Source organism: Macaca thibetana, chromosome 5 (genome assembly GCF_024542745.1).
Source record: "Macaca thibetana thibetana isolate TM-01 chromosome 5, ASM2454274v1, whole genome shotgun sequence".
Lineage (NCBI taxonomy): Eukaryota > Metazoa > Chordata > Mammalia > Primates > Cercopithecidae > Macaca > Macaca thibetana.
This window is the reverse complement of record NC_065582.1, coordinates 40,103,161-40,120,521: the sequence shown is the minus strand read 5'-3', so window position 1 is coordinate 40,120,521 and position 17,361 is coordinate 40,103,161. Positions and strand designations below refer to the sequence as shown.

Below are 17,361 nucleotides of genomic sequence, written 5' to 3'. Positions count from 1 at the left end.
ATACATTTAGCAGAGAAGTATTTACTGTCTGTAAGTACAAATGTTCTTACAAAATATGTGCTGAAGAGCTTAGAGGTTCTGTCTGTAGCTTCAGGGCCAACTATTGTGTATGTAATTTTAAAGTTATCTTGAAGACGCTGATGCTATTTCATGCAATTCAGAAAAGGAACTGACCCATCTTCAGACAGTTTTGGAAAGCAGAGGCAATGCTTAGAATTCCTGTGTTCAAACTATGTTCTGTAGAACCAGCCTCACCTTCTGTTAGAAAAAGACTAACCTTTAATTATTAGATTTAGAAAGGAAAATTATAACTTACTCTGCTCCATAATTGCTGCAGATGAGTTATTAAAATTCTAAACTTATGTAATATTATCATAAAATATGGCATTTTTTTCTCAGGAAAGCCACAAATTGGATTCAAGCTTATGCACTATAAAACCCAGATGGTTTACTTAACTACTCAGACATCTTCCAGTTCAAAAGTTAATTGAACTGAAAACAAAAATTTTGATAATTGATATGCTTTGAAGAACTCAAGCAGAACAATAAATTAGCTTCATGTATGGGGCGTTAATAGATAAACTTGAGAGACCATGACAATTGGTCAGGGAATACTGGCAAAGTAGAAGAAAATATATATTTTCTATAGTTTAACTAATTATACATTACCTGGACTCCTCAAACTGCTGTTGCTTTGCTGTCTCCATTTTTTTACTCACTGGTTCAATAATAGTCATGATTTTATCCAATTTAACTTGTCCTGAAATTTTGTTAAAGTTTTAATTGCATACTATTAGTTTTCAAGTTGTAAAGGCATTTTTTGAATTCAGTTGCAAATCACAGATTTTAATAACAAGAGCTATAATCTTTTAAAATGTTACTAACACAGAGATACTAAAAAACACAGTTGAGTAGTTTTCTTTACTCCATGCTACTCAGATGCTTTGCAATTACTAAACTTTAGGACTGAAAATTATAGTGCAAATGAACTACATATATCAGAAAGGAGACTGCTCTCAGAGAAATGGCTGCAACAGCATAGCATATACCAATGAATACAAACAGCCTCATTTGTACATATCAGTATTATTATATCATTATCATCACAAAGCTTAGTTCTTACAGAAGGGGCTGCCATTTTAAAATAATTTGGCAAATCATTAGTTCCTATAAATAGGAACACAAAGTGCTCCAAAAATCTCATTATTTGATAGAGTAAGACTAAAGTCCACAAAAGGCAAAGGTTCTACTTTTTTAAAAATCTAATTCTTCAAGTGTAAAGAGAAATTTACATAAGTATTTTTAAAATACACATTACTTTCTATTGTGCACAGATAATGGGACAAACATACAGTTTGAAATATTATAACAAAAACATTATCAGGTAACTATTGAGCACCTCCCAGCTACTAGCTCAGATATATTATTAATAAAAGATACACAGAACACATGAGAGAAAACCCTCTGCTTTAGAAAATTATAGGCTAGTTGGATCTCAATGTCAACAAAAAGAAGAGCATACTAGACTGAATTATGTAACGTATATTCAAAATGTACATTCAGAGAACATAAAATTTTTGTAGAAATGGAAAACAGAATATTAATATTGATTAACTATAGTCGGCCTTCGGTATTCCCGGGTTCTGCATCTACAGATTCAACCAACCACAGATTGACAATATTCAGAAAAAAAAAACATTTAAAAATACATTACAACAAAAATAATATAAATTTAAAAACAATATAGTATGAAAGCTATTTGCATTGAGTTTGCATACCATTTGGTATTATAAGTAATCTAGAGATTGTTTAAGAAGAAATTGATGCCAATCATTTTGACACTATTCCACAAGAATAGCGTGGAATATCCCTGATGAACATAGATGCTAAAATCCTTAACAAAATACTAGCTAACTGAATCCAACAACATTTATAAAAGATAATCCACCATGATCAAGTGGGTTTCATATCAGGGGTGCAGGGATGGTTTAACATATGCAAGTCAATAAATGTGATACACCACATAAACAGAATTAAAAACAAAAATCACATGATCATCTCAATAAATGCAGAAAAAGCATTTGACGAAATCCAGCACCTCTTTATGATTAAAACTCCCAGCAAAACCTGCATACAAGGGACATACTTCAATGTAATAAAGGCCATCTATGACAAACCCACAGCCAACATAATACTGAATGGGGAAAAGTTGAAAGCATTCCCTCTGAGAACTGGAACAAGACAAGAATGCCCCCTCTTACCATTTCTCTTCAACATAATACTGGAAGCACTAGCCAGAGCAATCAGACAAGAGAAAGAAATAAAAAGCATCCAAATCTCTAAAGAGGAAGTCAAACTGTCACTGTTTACTGAAGATATGATCATTTACCATGAAAAATCTAAAGACTCCTCCAGAAAATTCCTAGAACTGATTTAAAAAATCAGCAGTTTCCGGATACAAGATTAATGTACACAAACCAGTAGCTCTTCCATACACCAACAGCGCCCAAGCAGAAAATCAAATAAAAAACTCAACCCCTTTTACAATAGCTGCAAACAAAAAATCAAATACTTAGGAATATACCTAACCAAGGAGGCAAAAGACCTCTAAAAGGAAAACTACAAAACATTGCTGAAAGAAATCATAGATGACACAAAAAAATGGAAACACATGCCATGCTCATGGGTGGGTAGAATCAGTATTGTGAAAATGACCATAATGCCAAAAGCAATCTACAAATTCAACACAATCCCCACCAAAATACCACCATCATCTTTCACAGAATTTCTTAAAAATCAATTCTAAACTTCATAGGGAACCAAAAAGAGCCCACATAACCAAAGCAAGACTAAGCAAAAAGAACAAATCTGGAGGCATCAGACTACTTGATTTCAAACTATACTATAAGGCCATAGTTACCAAAACAGCATGATACTGGTATAAAAATGGCACATAAACCAGTGGAAGAGAAGAGAGAACCCAGAAATAAAACCTAATATTGAAAGCCAACTGATCTTCAACAAAGTAAACAAAAACAAAGCAGGGAAAGGATACCCTTTTCAACAAATCGTGCTGGGATAATTGGCTAGACACATGTAGGAGAATAAAACCAGATCCTCATCTTTCACCTCATACAAAAATCAACTCAAGATGGATTAAGGGCTTAAATCTAAGACTTGAAACTATAAAAATTCTAGAAGACACCATTGGAAAAACCCTTCTAGACATTGGCTTAGGCAAGGATTTCATGACCAAGAACCCAAAATCAAATGCAATAAAAACAAAGGACACATGCACACATATGTTTATTGTGGCACTGTTCACAATAGCAGAGACTTGGAACCAACCCAAATGCCCATCAATGACAGACTGGATAAAGAAAATGTGGTACATATACACCATGGAATACTATGCAGCCAGAAAAAGGAATGAGTTCATGCCCTTTGTAGGGCCATGGATGAAGCTGGAAACCATCATTTGCAGCAAATTAGCACAGGAACAGAAAACCAAACACTGCATGTTCTCACTCATAAGTGGGAGTTGAACAGTAAGAACACATGGACACAGGGAGTGGAACATCACACACCGGGGCCTGTTGGGGGGTGGGATAACATTAGGAGAAATACCTAATGTAGATGACAGGTTGACGGGTGCAGCAAACCACCATGGCACATGTGTAACAAACCTGCACATTCTGCACATGTACTCCAGAACTTAAAGTATAAAAACAAAAATTAAGAAAAGATAAATATTTGGGATTTAATTAACTAAATAACTTTTGCACAGCAAAAGGAACAGTCAGCAGAGTAAACAGACAACCCACAGAGTGGGAGAAAATCTTCATAATCTATGCATCTGACAAAGGACTAATATCCAGAATCTGCAACAAACTCAAACAAATCAATAAGAAAAAAACACAAAATCCCATTAAAAAATGGGCTAAGGACCTGAATAGATAGTTATCAAAAGAAGATATACAAATGCCCAACAAACATATGAAAAAATGCTCAACATCACTAATAATCAGGGAAATGCAAATCAAAGCCACATTGTGATACCACCTTAACTCCTGCAAGAATAGCCATAATCAAAAAATTAAAAACAGTCGATGCTGGCGTGGATGCAGCAATCAGGGAACACTTCTACACTGCTGGTGGGAATGTAAACTAGTACAGTCAGTATGGAAAACAGTGTGGGGATTCCTTCAAGAACTAAAAGTAGAACTACTGTTTGATCCAGCAATCCCACTACTGGGTATCAACCCAAAGGAAAAGAAGTCATCATACGAAAAAGATACTTGTACATGCATGTTTATAGCAGCACAATTTGCAATTGCAAAATCATGGAGCCAACCCAATGCATATCAATCAACAAGTGGATAAAGAAACTGTAGTATATATATATACAATGGAATACTACTCAGCCATAAAAAGAAATGAATTAATGGCATTTGCAGCAACCTGGATGAGATTGGAGACTTATTCTAAATGAAGTAACTCAGGAATGGAAAACCAAACATCAGATGTTCTCACTGATATGTGGGAGCTCAGACATGAGGATGCAAAGGCATAAGAATGATACAATGAACTTTGGGGACTTGGGGGGAAAGGTGGGAAGGGGGTGAAGGATAAAAGACTACAAATAGGGTGCAGTGTATACTGCTCAGGTGATGGGTGCACCAAAATCTCACAAATCACCACTAAAGAACTTAACATGTAACCAAATACCACCAGTACCCCAATAACCTATAGAAAAAGTAAATAAATTTTAAAAAATAAAATATATGGGAAGATGTGCATAGGTTATGTGCAAATATATACTACATATCTTATCAGGGACTTGGGCATTCTCGGATCTTTGAATGATGGAGGTAGGGGAAGTCCTGGAACCAGTTCACCAAGGATACTGAGCAAAGGCTGTATTTATAAGGTACCAGAAGTATTGGTTAGCATTCCCTGTGAATTATCTCATGTAAGTTTCAACAGTTTTATTCTGTTTTTGTTTTTGTTTTTGTAAAGTACTGTGATTAGTCCATTTACTCAGAGAAGCAACTTTCCCAAGATCCTTTAACTTGGAAGGTACAGAGCCAGGACTCCATTCTTTTTCACTGTGCTCTACACTGCCCCCTAGAACTTGTGGGTCTTCAGGGGATTCATCAGTAAAAGTGGGTAATTTCTGCCTTGTTTACTTCAGAAGGTAACAATAAAGCTCAGAGGACACACTTTATATAAAGACACGTCATATGTTAACCGATATCATATTAAGGTGAAGGAGAATTTTTGAGTCTTAAAAATAGAAACATTAAAATACGTGCCATATGCCAAGTGCGCTAATTGCTATATATGGATTATCATGTTCTATTCTTAGAGCCATCCCAAAGATTAAGTACTATTACTATCTCCATTTTACAGATGAGGATATGGAAGTAGAGGTGTGATTATTTTGCCCAAGATTAGACCATTAGCAAAAGGTAGAGATGATATTCAAACCCAGGCAGATAGCCTCTGGAACCTGAATTCTTAATCACTCTGATGCTCAATCTGCCTGTTTGTTTATTGTACTTATTTATAGAATATTTACTTAGTAAAAATTGCTATGCTGACTCCTGGGAGGGGAGCAGTGTAGAATATAATCGTTAATAAAGCATTATTGCTACCCTCAATGGACAGTATAACAGTGAAAATCACTGCAGAAAAGTGAAGGAGAAAAAGGATGGGGCAAAGGTGATGGGACGTGCAATCTGGAGATATAAAGAGTGAATTTTACAGCAATGGTAAAGAAATTAACTTTGCAATGAAAGAAAATCATAGAAGCTAAAGAAAGCAATAGGATTTAGTGAAATTTTTGTTGTTGTTTTGTTTTTCAACGCAGGAGGTTTTCAAGTCAATAGGAAAGAAGCCAATATAGATCAAGAGATTACAGATGCTTACATTTGAACACACTTGGAATTGAATACATGACCAGGGAACAGGTTCACTGCATACCTAGGAAGGATGTGATGAAGTTCACAAGTGAAGGTATTATTTAAGGATAATATTATTTTGAAAGCCACATTATGAAAATAAATTTTCACTAATGAGGAATTCATATTTGTAAAATACACATATATGCATAAAACACACATATGTGTATCTTGGTTTATTTATTTGCAAATGCACACGAAAGATATGGAAGAATGCATACTACAGCAGAGACAATTAGTACTCACCAAATTATCCATGTGCTTCCCTGTATTTCCCATATCCCTTTACAATTACTTTGATGACATGTGATTAAACTGTGACCAATGAGATGTGAGCACATTAGGTGTGAGCCACTACCAGACCTGGGCCTTAAATTTCTCCAGCCCACTGTTTCCCTGCCACAGTGCCCCAGGAAGCCTGTGCACCAAATGGCAAAACTACAAGGTAAACTGTCTATCACACCGTGATTAATGTAGGGGGATAAATAAGTCTTTATGAAACATGAAGCCACAGAGAATCTAGTGTTCATTCATTACTCAACAGAGCCCAACCTTTCTTGTCTAATATTTACACCAAACTAAAACCATCAACAGTGTCTATCTTTGGAAGGAAGGGGAAAATGTAATATTGTTAGGACTTTCCCTTTCAATACTATATATGTAAGTATTTTTAAAATCTTTATAATGAGCTTGTGTTAATACAATAATTAAGAAAAAGATATGTCTATTTTAGAGAAAAGAAACCTGTTAAATACTTTGGGTATAATCCATTTAAGTGCTAAACTAAAAGCCCTCTATAGTACCATTTAACTAAGTCGTATTAGGACTGCATCCAACATACAAAATAAATGCAGATAAACTCTTTTAAAAGTAGTATATAGAGTTAAAAGAGATCTCTAAAAAGGCAATTAAAACATGTGAAAATCCAACATTGCTGCAGATAAACGTTTAGATGGAAAATTAGAGTTAGTGTGTGACTTTAGGCCCAATTATAACATCTCTGAGTTTCTAACTATTGCTTATGTAAAATCTAGTTGATAAACCAATTCCACCAAACTAGAATTTCAGTTCTGGAATATAAATTAGAAATAACTTCTGATTAGAACACGAGAGACCAACAGGGAGATCAGGGCACGAAAAACAGAGGTAGAGTTATGAATTCTTAGAGGTTTTACAATGAAGTTAAGCAAAAGGAAGGTAAGGCATTAAAACTGCCAACTTAGGTATGAGCTGACAGGCAAAAAAGAAAAACAACAACAACAAAAACTGCCAACCAAAAGACTTTAGTCTCTAACGCTACTTACTATGTGCTCCTCAGAGTCCAGCTGGAATTAATCCTTCATTCACCTGAGCTCAATCATTTGTTCACCTGAAATCAATCATCCATTCAATTTCATTCACTTCTGAAAATTGTGCCTTTGTCCTTCATGGGCTTATTTTGCTTTGACCACCTCCAGCTGTTGTGTGTTCCCCAAAGCTATTTCTTTCCTTGGCTACCTTCTAACCCTTAACTTGAATGATATGGTCCATGACCTTGGCTGTATTTATTACCTCAATGTGCACAAATCTGTATATCTTGCTAAGACCACTCTTGAGATCCAAATTTGAATAGCCAACTATCTCCATCTCAATCAACATGTCCCTCTCACACTTAATGACACTACTGTCCATCCATAAACCTGAAAGTCATCTCCCCATTCACTCCCCCTCAATCCCCTAATAGAGTCATTTAATCCCTTCCATCCTTTCCCACTCATACTCTCTCAATTCAGACCCTTATCATCTTTCATCTGGTACATTAACAGCTTCACTTGGATTCCTGAATCCAGCCATGAAACTCTAACCTATCCTCCATACTTTCCATAAATAATCTTTCATTTCCAATTATGGAATTTTAAATTATCATTGTGTTATTATTTTCTGATTTAACATCACAGTAATCAGAGAACAGGTTTTGTATAATTCCAATTGTTTGAAATTTGTTGACTCCTACTTTATATACCCTTGTGTAGTCAATTTTCATAATGCCGCATATTTGTCTGAAAATAATGTATATTCTTTAATTCTTAGGAGCAATGTCTTATATCTACCTGATAAATCAATTTGTTAATTTAGTTGTTCTCCATTTTGCTAGTCATTTCAAGACTCCGCACGAAGGATATTCTCTAATCTATCTTAACACTGAAACGATTTTCAGCGCTCATTGTTTGGTTGGCCCACCATCCCTTTACTAATCTGTAAACTCTCTGATCAGGTGGACTGGGACTTATTTCCCTTGAATCCTCAGCACTTCCTTATAGTACCCAGCACATTCAACAAACATTTGTTATAAGAATCAATAAATAAAACATGTAATACCTCTTACTCAGTTACATAGTTTTTCAGTATCATTTTTATGTTTGCCAGTGTCATGGATTAATTTCTTTCCATTACTTTCTCGGACACCATAGATACTATATACATACTTGCTTCCACTAATTCCCACTGCTCTCCTGACCTTCATAAAGAATCCCTATTTCTCCCCTTCCTTCCACACACACACACACACAAAAACCAGCATCTCTATTTCAGGTTTTATTTCCTCTCTATTGGAAACTAGTTTTCTAGAATTTAAAGCTCAAACAAATTGGAAATTCAGTGTCAGAAAAGGGAGTGTGTTCCTCATTACAGATATTTGTTAGCAGAAAATTTCAGAAGAACATTGTAGAGGGGATTTTATGTTGTGAAAATAGTCGGGCTAGAAGAGCTTTAAGGTCTCTTCTACACAAAGACTAACTACTATGAAAGTGCTTCAGGTCGGTAAAATGGTTTTCATTCAAACAATGAGAGATTTTATATTTTGTACACTGAATAATTATAAAATGATTTTCTTACCTTTCTCTCTTTTTAAGATCCACTATTTAAATTTTATTTAATTTCATATGAATTATAACGAAACTTAAAAATTTTAAAGTTTCAAATTTATAGACAGATTCATTAGTCAAGAATGACAGATTGCAATTTACTGACATTTCACATTCTAGTGTGTGGGCTGGGTAGATGTCATATAATTTTCTACTGTTGGAATTTCAAGCACATGTGTGTTATATAGAATGCCAATTGCTCACTAGACTGTGAACTCTGACGGTTTCTTGAGGATAGACATTGTGTTTTTATGCATCCATCCATTTATTCAATCATTCATTCAACAAATATTTACTGAATACCTACAATGTGACAGGCAGTCTGCTAGGCACTAGGAATGCAAAAAAGAACCTGGAGATTATGAAGTCAACATTCTTAGGAATGAAATTAACTACAAATAATTACATAATTCCCAATACAGTGCTATGAAACTTTATTTTCATTATCTCATGAATTTAAAACAAGGAATGAAATGCACCCTTCCGCTTTTGGAATTGGGAGGTCATTGGACAATTTAATGGAAGTAGAAGAAAGATTTCTTTGGGTCGAAGGAATAATGTTATTGGAGGTAATAAATGTAGACTCCTTTTTCGAGAGGTATGTGGTTTGAAGAAACAGACAGCAATGAAATGATCACCACAGAAACAGAAGTTTGAGAAAGTAAATTATAGTGTCAATATATTTTTAATATGAGAGAAACTTTAGTATGCTTCTAGGTTATAGGAAAGGAGAGTATGGAGACATAAAAGAGGGCAAACAATACATAATAGATGAGATAAGTTCCTGACAGAAAAGGGAAAGAATGAGATAGAATTAATACCTGAAGAGGCATCTTCTAAAACTATAGACAAGATTTCAGGTGGCTATTAATAAGTTTCCAGTGAGTTCACCATGAAGACCTTTATTTTCTCTATGAAGTAGGAGGTAAGGTCATTTACTGAGGGAAGCAGGCAGAGATTTGACAAGGGTTGTGGAGGTTTGGGCTAAATAGTAACTGAGATGGGTAAAATAATTGAAAAAGGTCAAATGAAAGATTTTTAACTTAGATTACTACTTAATGCAGTCATAATCATAGCTAGCATTTGAAATGAAACACAAACCTTCTCTTCCTATTGTTCAGTTTCTCCACACTTCATAGCAAAATGTTTAGACTGGTTGTCTACATATATTGTTTGCTCTTTCTCACCCCATTTTTTTGTCCCTACACTCCCAATCTACCTGGTACAGTGGTTGCTCTGTGGAAACTGCTCTCATCAAAGGTACAATGACTTCCATGGTAGCACACCCAGTGAACAAGTATTTGTCAACTTTTTGCTGAGGCTTCACAGCAGCACTCAATGATAATGATGATTTTCTTTTATGAAAAGATTCCAACACTTTCTCCTAGAGTTCCTCCTATGATGCTACTTCTCATTGTCAATCTCTTTTACTAACTCTCCCTCTTCTATCAGACCTCCAATGAATGAAGTGTCTTAAGTCTCTGTCTTAAGCCTTTTTGTTTATGTTAACTTCACTTATTCTTTAGGAAATTTCATCCAGTTCCATCCATGGCTTTAAATAATGTTCATATACCAAAGACTCCAAAACTTTATTCTCTAGCCCACATCTCTCCTCGAAATTTCAGACTTATGTATGCATTAATTACTATCTCAAATATAATATATTTAATGGAACTCTTGATATCCTCTCTAAAAAAATTCTTTCTTATCTTTCTCATGTCAGTAAATGACACTATACAGCTACTTTTTCAAACCAGAAACTCATTATCTACCTCTCAGATTTGTCCATTTCTCTTCACTTTACCAAACACTACAATTGCCACAATAACACTGTATAACAAATGGAATCAAAACTCAGCAGTTTACAAGTTTAGATTTCTCTTGCTTATGGTCATTTGAATAAGCCAAAGCAGTTCTGCTTCCGGCTATGAGTCAGCTGGCTTAGACGGATCAGGCTAGATAGGTGCCACCACCTGGGGCATGGTCTTTTCTTGGTAGATCAAAAAGTGTAAGAGACATGATAAACTACTAAGTACATTTAAAGTCATTGTCTGCATCATGCCTTCTCATATTCCATTAGCCAAAACAAGATAGGGTCCATCTCAAATTTAGTGAAGCAAGAAAATATACTCTAAACCAAGGTGGAGGCGGAAAGAAAAGGTGGAACAATAACCCAATCTAAGCCATCATTATCTCTTTCCTGGATTGAAAAATCACTTTCTGTGGTCTTCCCTCTGTCCTCTGTTTATTCCATCCTACAGAATAGAGGCCTGCATATCTTTTAAAAATGGAAATCTGATCACAACATTCCTCTTTAAATCATTCAACGACTTTCTACCACTCTTAAATAAATCAATTATTTGCCATTACCCACAGGGCCATACATTATCTAATTTATGCCTATCTCTTTCACCTGATTTCACATTACTATCATTTTATCTGCCATTACACTGCAGTCACAATGTTTCCCTTCAGGACCTTGAATAAGTCAAGGCCTGTTCCTCCTCAGGGCTGATTTGTACCAGCATTCAAGAGTTGATTGTTAATTATAAGGAATTTTGCAACCCAGATTAAATGTCTGGTAGCCTGAAATCAGCCAGGGTGAGAATATTTATACCCTGGAAGTCAGGAAATGCCATAAATCAGACTTTTGTCCCCTGCAGAACCAATTTACCAGCACACCACTGGTCCTTCTTGTCCTTCATATCTCAAATCAAATATATAAGTTCCTAAGACAGGCATTCATGGCATTTGCATCTAAAATGTGTCCCCACAGTTAGTCTATTATATCATTCTATTTCCTTCATTTTGATTATCATGTTTTGTCATATCTTATCTGTTTGCTCCTTAATTGCATTTTGCCTATCTACTCCCAGCAGAATGTAAGCTTCACTTATTCACAACTATATCATCAATGTCAAGAAGAATGCCTGGCATATAATAGATGTTTAATAAATACTTATTGAATGAATGAATTTCCCCTGGTATGAGTTCTTTAAGAATGGAAACATTCTTATTCTCTAACTCACATATAGCATTATAAATCAGAAGCCCAATAAATATTAATTGGATAAATGAAATCATTTATTAATGTGTTTACTAGGTACAGATATAATGAATTTCAGATTTGATGTAAGGAAGGGGAATAAAGACATCTGTGCTAGACAGACTGTCTGAATACTTTGGACTTCATTATATAGATTTTTTTCCTACCCTACCTTCAAGTAAATAATTATTGTCCTCAATTCAATAAGATCATTTAACTAATAAGTTGTTATTGACTATTTCTTTTAGCCATGTGCTAGGGACCATGGAGGTTATAGGAAAAAAAAGGAAACATCATCTCCACTTAGCAAAGTTTATATCTCATAATCCCATAAGAGCAAAGTTTATATTTCATAATCCCATAATATTGTTCATAATATTGATTGAACAAATATCATAGTGACTGGTCTAGCATATATTAGGCACCCAATAAATGTTTGCTGAATAAATGAATGAAACTCTGCCAAGAACTGAGGGCAGAGCTGAATTAAATGCTTAAGAATATAAACTTCTCAGCCGGGCGCGGTGGCTCAAGCCTGTAATCCCAGCACTTTGGGAGGCCGAGACGGGCGGATCACGAGGTCAGGAGATCGAGACCATCCTGGCTAACCCAGTGAAACCCCATCTCTACTAAAAAATACAAAAAACTAGCCGGGCGAGGTGGTAGGCGCCGGTAGTCCCAGCTACTCGGGAGGCTGAGGCAGGGGAATGGCGCAAACCCGGGAGGCAGAGCTTGCAGTGAGCTGAGGTCCAGCCACTGCACTCCAGCCTGGGCGACAGAGCAAGACTCTGTCTCAAAAAGAAAAAAAAAAAAATATATATATATATATATATGTATATATATATATATATATATATATACACTTCTCTATAATGTCAGTAGAAGAGTTGAAAGTTAATCCATGTTTTGTCAGTGCAATTTAACTTCACCATGAAACTTCAATGTGTGTAGCAACAGTGCAAAATGTACTACAAAAACATAACTATTTTCAGAAATCCAAAAACATGATAGTAATGAAAAGTAAGATGAAGTTTGCACAACTCTAATAAAGACAAGGTAATAAAAACCAATTCAGTGTATTTTATGCTAACATATATTTCAGGAATTTAAATCTTATCCTCCAGGTAAATACATTGCATTAATTATGACATATAATTCAGAAAAGTGGTTAAGAGAGCAGACAGACTTAAGTAAGTATAAATTTGAACTTTACAATTTATCACCGGTATGACCCTCAACAAGCTATATTGCATCTGAGCTCAGCTTTGTCCTTCATAAAAAAGTATATGAGGACAACAGATTGCCATAAGGATTGTGTAAGTGATACATGCAAAGTCCTTAGCACAAGGCCTGGTACATAGTAAGTACTTAATAAAATTAGTGATCTTTATGATTATAAAGATATGAATTTTAATAACATGTTATTGATTATAGTCTATACAAGAGATGAGGCAGACATCTAACATTATACAGTATAAGACTATAAGTGCCATAAGACAAAATGATATGAAAATATTATCTCAAATACGTAAACTTTTAGTAATAGCACAACATATTGAAAACAAAATGCAAAGTTATATTGTGCTTTATATTCCCATGACCAAAACTTCTCTATCAACAATTTTCTCCCATGTCAGTTATAAGATACAAAAGTGCTCATCCAGTCTTTGCCAAATTAGATAGTATACACTCTTCCCCAAAAAGGAAAATAATACCAGTTATCCACTAGTGAGAAAGGTGAATCTTTACCAAGTAAACACTACAGTCAGAGGCTTAGCAAAATTGCCCAGAAGAAATGTGTTTAGATTGATCTTCCCTGGGTTACCCTCTCCAACAATAACAGATATGGCTACAGTTCAATACCTTTACCAAATCTGAGCCTTTGCTCAGGCTTACTGGGCTCTAGTCCATCTGATGGAAAGATAGAGGCATATATCCCTAGTCAGCCAATCCTGATCTTCCCCCTAAAAAAAGTTAAAACAAGTGTCCAGGAGACAATTCTCCATGAATATTTTCACATATCTGTAGAGTCAGAGCTTTCTGAGCAAGGAATTCTGGCACCTGGGTTAAGAGGGGTTTGAGTGGGGGGGAAAAAAAAAAAGCCGTGGAAGTTACAGACAGAGACCTTGAGGGAGATTTAGAGGCACCTCCCCTTGTGCCATTTATTTACTTACATTTCAAAGAATAATAGACCTAGGGACCTTTAGTTCACCACCTGTCTCCAGATTGGGTGTGTTTGCATTTACAGAGCACTTGCTTTCCCTCCCCTTCTGTCTCTCCCTCTATCTCTTTCTCTTTCTTTTCCCTCTTGCTCCCTGCAGTGGAAGACGGGCAAATGTGCCTAATGCCCCACTTAAGTTCTGAGATTCATAAATCCAGTGTTCCTTTTTTGTGGTACTAACTGCATTATTCATGTAGATAACATCTGCCCTCATTGTGTTGTCCCAAAGAGGACCGAGGCATGGGAAAACTGAGGCAAGATGCTCTGAATAATCACAGTCTGTCTGTGATGTAGAAATCCTGTGTTTCCTGTCAAGATACATAGATAGGCATACATATATGCATACATAAAACTTAATCTAAGCAGGTCTGACATACTCCTTTCCTTCACAAATAGCCCAAATGGAGCTTTGTTAAGAGCTGACTTCCAGAAGTTTAAACTATCTTTAGTCCATCAATTAATGTGGCCCCTTGTAATTGCTCTCCAAGCTTAAACACCTTTGCATTTTCACTCTCTTCTCTGGGCAGCTCCTGGTGTCCTCAAATGTAGCTCTATCAGGTCACACACATACACACATGTCCCCTGGCTCTCTCACCACTGTGAAAAGAAGGCTGTTCTTGGTACCTTTACGGCTTCGGCACTATTCTCTTTTAACTCACTGCTGGGTACCTACTGAGTACCTACTAAACCCTCTAACGCTAACTATCCTGTTGCAAATGTTTTTCAGGACAAGGATATTTGAAAACAACTCATTAAAAAAACTTATTCTCTCAGGAGATGCACCAAACTGTAGAGTGTGATATACTTAAGTCAGGAGCATGGGCATTTGAGTCAGTAGACTCAGCTGCCTGACCGCTCACCTTGGGAAAGTCACTTGGTCTCTCTGAACTTCCATTTCCTCTTTCTTAAAATTGGTGAGTGATACTTCTGAGCATTATAAATTAGATTGTGATGTATTAAATAAGCTATAAACAACTTATAGAAAGTACTGAGTATATAAGCACTCAAGAAATAGAGAGCAGTTACTATTGTTAATATTTTTATTGTGAAAAGCAAAAGAAACATAAATTCATCAGCACCTGTTTTACCCGGCAGGACTCCTGAGTCCACTAAGGACATCATCAGGGATACTCTAGTAGAATTCATCTTTTTTTCCCATAGTGTTTGAACTGGAGAATATAAGAGACTTAGTCATAACCCCAAATCCCTCTTTACATGCTTCCCAAAAATGAGGCATACAAATATAAAAACTGAGTCTCAGAAACAGGTAAATTTATAGGATCACTCTAACGTAGGCCCTCAATAATATTTTGAGAACTGAAAGAATTCATTCAACCCCAGCTGGAATACTGTCTGAGGAAACCTGAGAAGGGAGCAATCATCAGTGGCAGGTGACAGACAGAAATAAAAACCAAAGTAATGACCAAAAGTAATTTTTTTCATGTGTTGTGGGGAAAACAAAAGCATTCATGGAGAAGCCTAAAACACCACAGCCCTTTCTTATAACCATTTAGTAACCTTGACATAGCAAGAAGAATATTCATGTATCATTTTGTTCCTCACAGCATGGGACGAGAAGGTGTAATTACTAGGCCAGGGCCGCTAAACATAGAAAGTGGTAACTTTAAGGCATGAGAGAGTGTTTGAGAATACAGGTTGTTTTTATTTATTTAATTTTTGTAGCATTAATCATGTTGCATCTTGCAATGGTGTTGTCATTTCTCTTGCATGCACACACTGAATTACTGAGCAGTGCTATGCAATGTGTCTCACACGCTCTGGCACTTCCATTTCATACTTCACAGTTTTAGTGTCACTTTGAGGTTTGAAATGTTTCACAGTTATTTGCTATATGTGGGTGCCAAAAGAATCAGCCTATATCACTAAAAAAGATACTACAAGAATAGAAAATGGTTAGAGTCAGATGGGAATTTTTGTTTCATTAACATTCAGAACTTTATCAAGAATCAATTTACTTTTTATCAAAATCTGACTTATGTTTTACAGATGTATGGGTGAGTACCATTATTTTCTCACCATACAGTTGTCATAAAGTTAAATATAAACTTCTTTTGATGTAGATAAGATTCTATAATTAGAAGGAAATTTAAAACACCATACATCTTTCTAGCCTCACAACTTGTCCATATGCTCTAACATAACAAGCCCAAGAGCCTCAATCCAGTCACTTGATCTAATCCAGTATAAATATTGAGTGAATTTTTATGTATGTATCTCAATGCATGTTTCAGCTTAATGTGTTAAAGTCAATCTATTTAAACAAAAATAGAATGACTTATATCTGCCACAAATATAAAGTCATTACAACTGATAACACACTAAGTAAGATATTCACTGGCACTTACAAATAATGACAGGCATGTCACCATCAATTTTTGTAAAGCAATCACATACGTGATGACTTCCTCCATTCTCCCTCTATACACCACTGGTGACTCCCTCACTTCACACACACACACACACACACCCCCATAGCACATTGGCATTTGACCACCTAAATACTACCTGCATTTTTTATTAACCTATTCTGCCCCACAGTCAACCAAAAATCAAATAAATAAATAAATGACAATAAACATGTTAAGACTCATAAAAATAAGCTTTTCACACAGGAGAATGGTCTTGAAGAAACACCTGACATAAATCAAGCACTCAGTAAAGATTCATCCTTTTCCTCTCCTTGTCTTTTCAACTTCACAAGACGCCTCCTCAAGTTCAAATGTCTGGTTTGTTTCAATACAAATAGAAACTGAGACCCACTGGTAAGCATGAAAGGAAAGCAAAAGAGAAATAAGAAAGTACAGATGGAAACTCATAGCAACATTTTTAGGCATGCTCTGAATAAGATTTTAGTATCTGAAACTATTTTCCTTAGACAATTTAAAAGAATTTTTCCATCTTAGGAAGAGGGAATTTATACTTACAATTTTAGCTATCTGAAAGATTCTAACTAATTACTGGAAAGTAAGAGAGTAAGTTTTTTATCTGAGGGATCCTGCTCTTAACAGAGAAACAAATAATGACTAATTATGCTAACATGTTGACAGCGCTGATAAAGGTTCAAAAGGCCTACTTGAGTTTCAAATATTCTGACAAGAAATCAGAGTAATTCTGAAAATGTGCGTGTGGAGACAGCCAACCTGCCACAAAATGCATGTAAGAAAAGCTGATCAAGACAGTATACTAACATAGCCTGCTCTATGTTCT

General features: G+C 35.6%; 1 protein-coding gene across 3 annotated transcripts in view; it reads right to left on the bottom strand.

Annotated features, from left to right (window-relative positions):
* Positions 1 to 17,361, bottom strand: part of IQCM (IQ motif containing M) — a 491,845-nt gene that overhangs the window by 353,049 nt on the left and 121,435 nt on the right. For all 3 annotated transcript variants that reach the window (XM_050791177.1, XM_050791179.1, XM_050791180.1), the window contains one exon: positions 670 to 760. In XM_050791177.1, the coding sequence (XP_050647134.1) occupies positions 670 to 760 (91 nt within the window). The remainder of the gene's footprint in view (positions 1 to 669; positions 761 to 17,361) is intronic.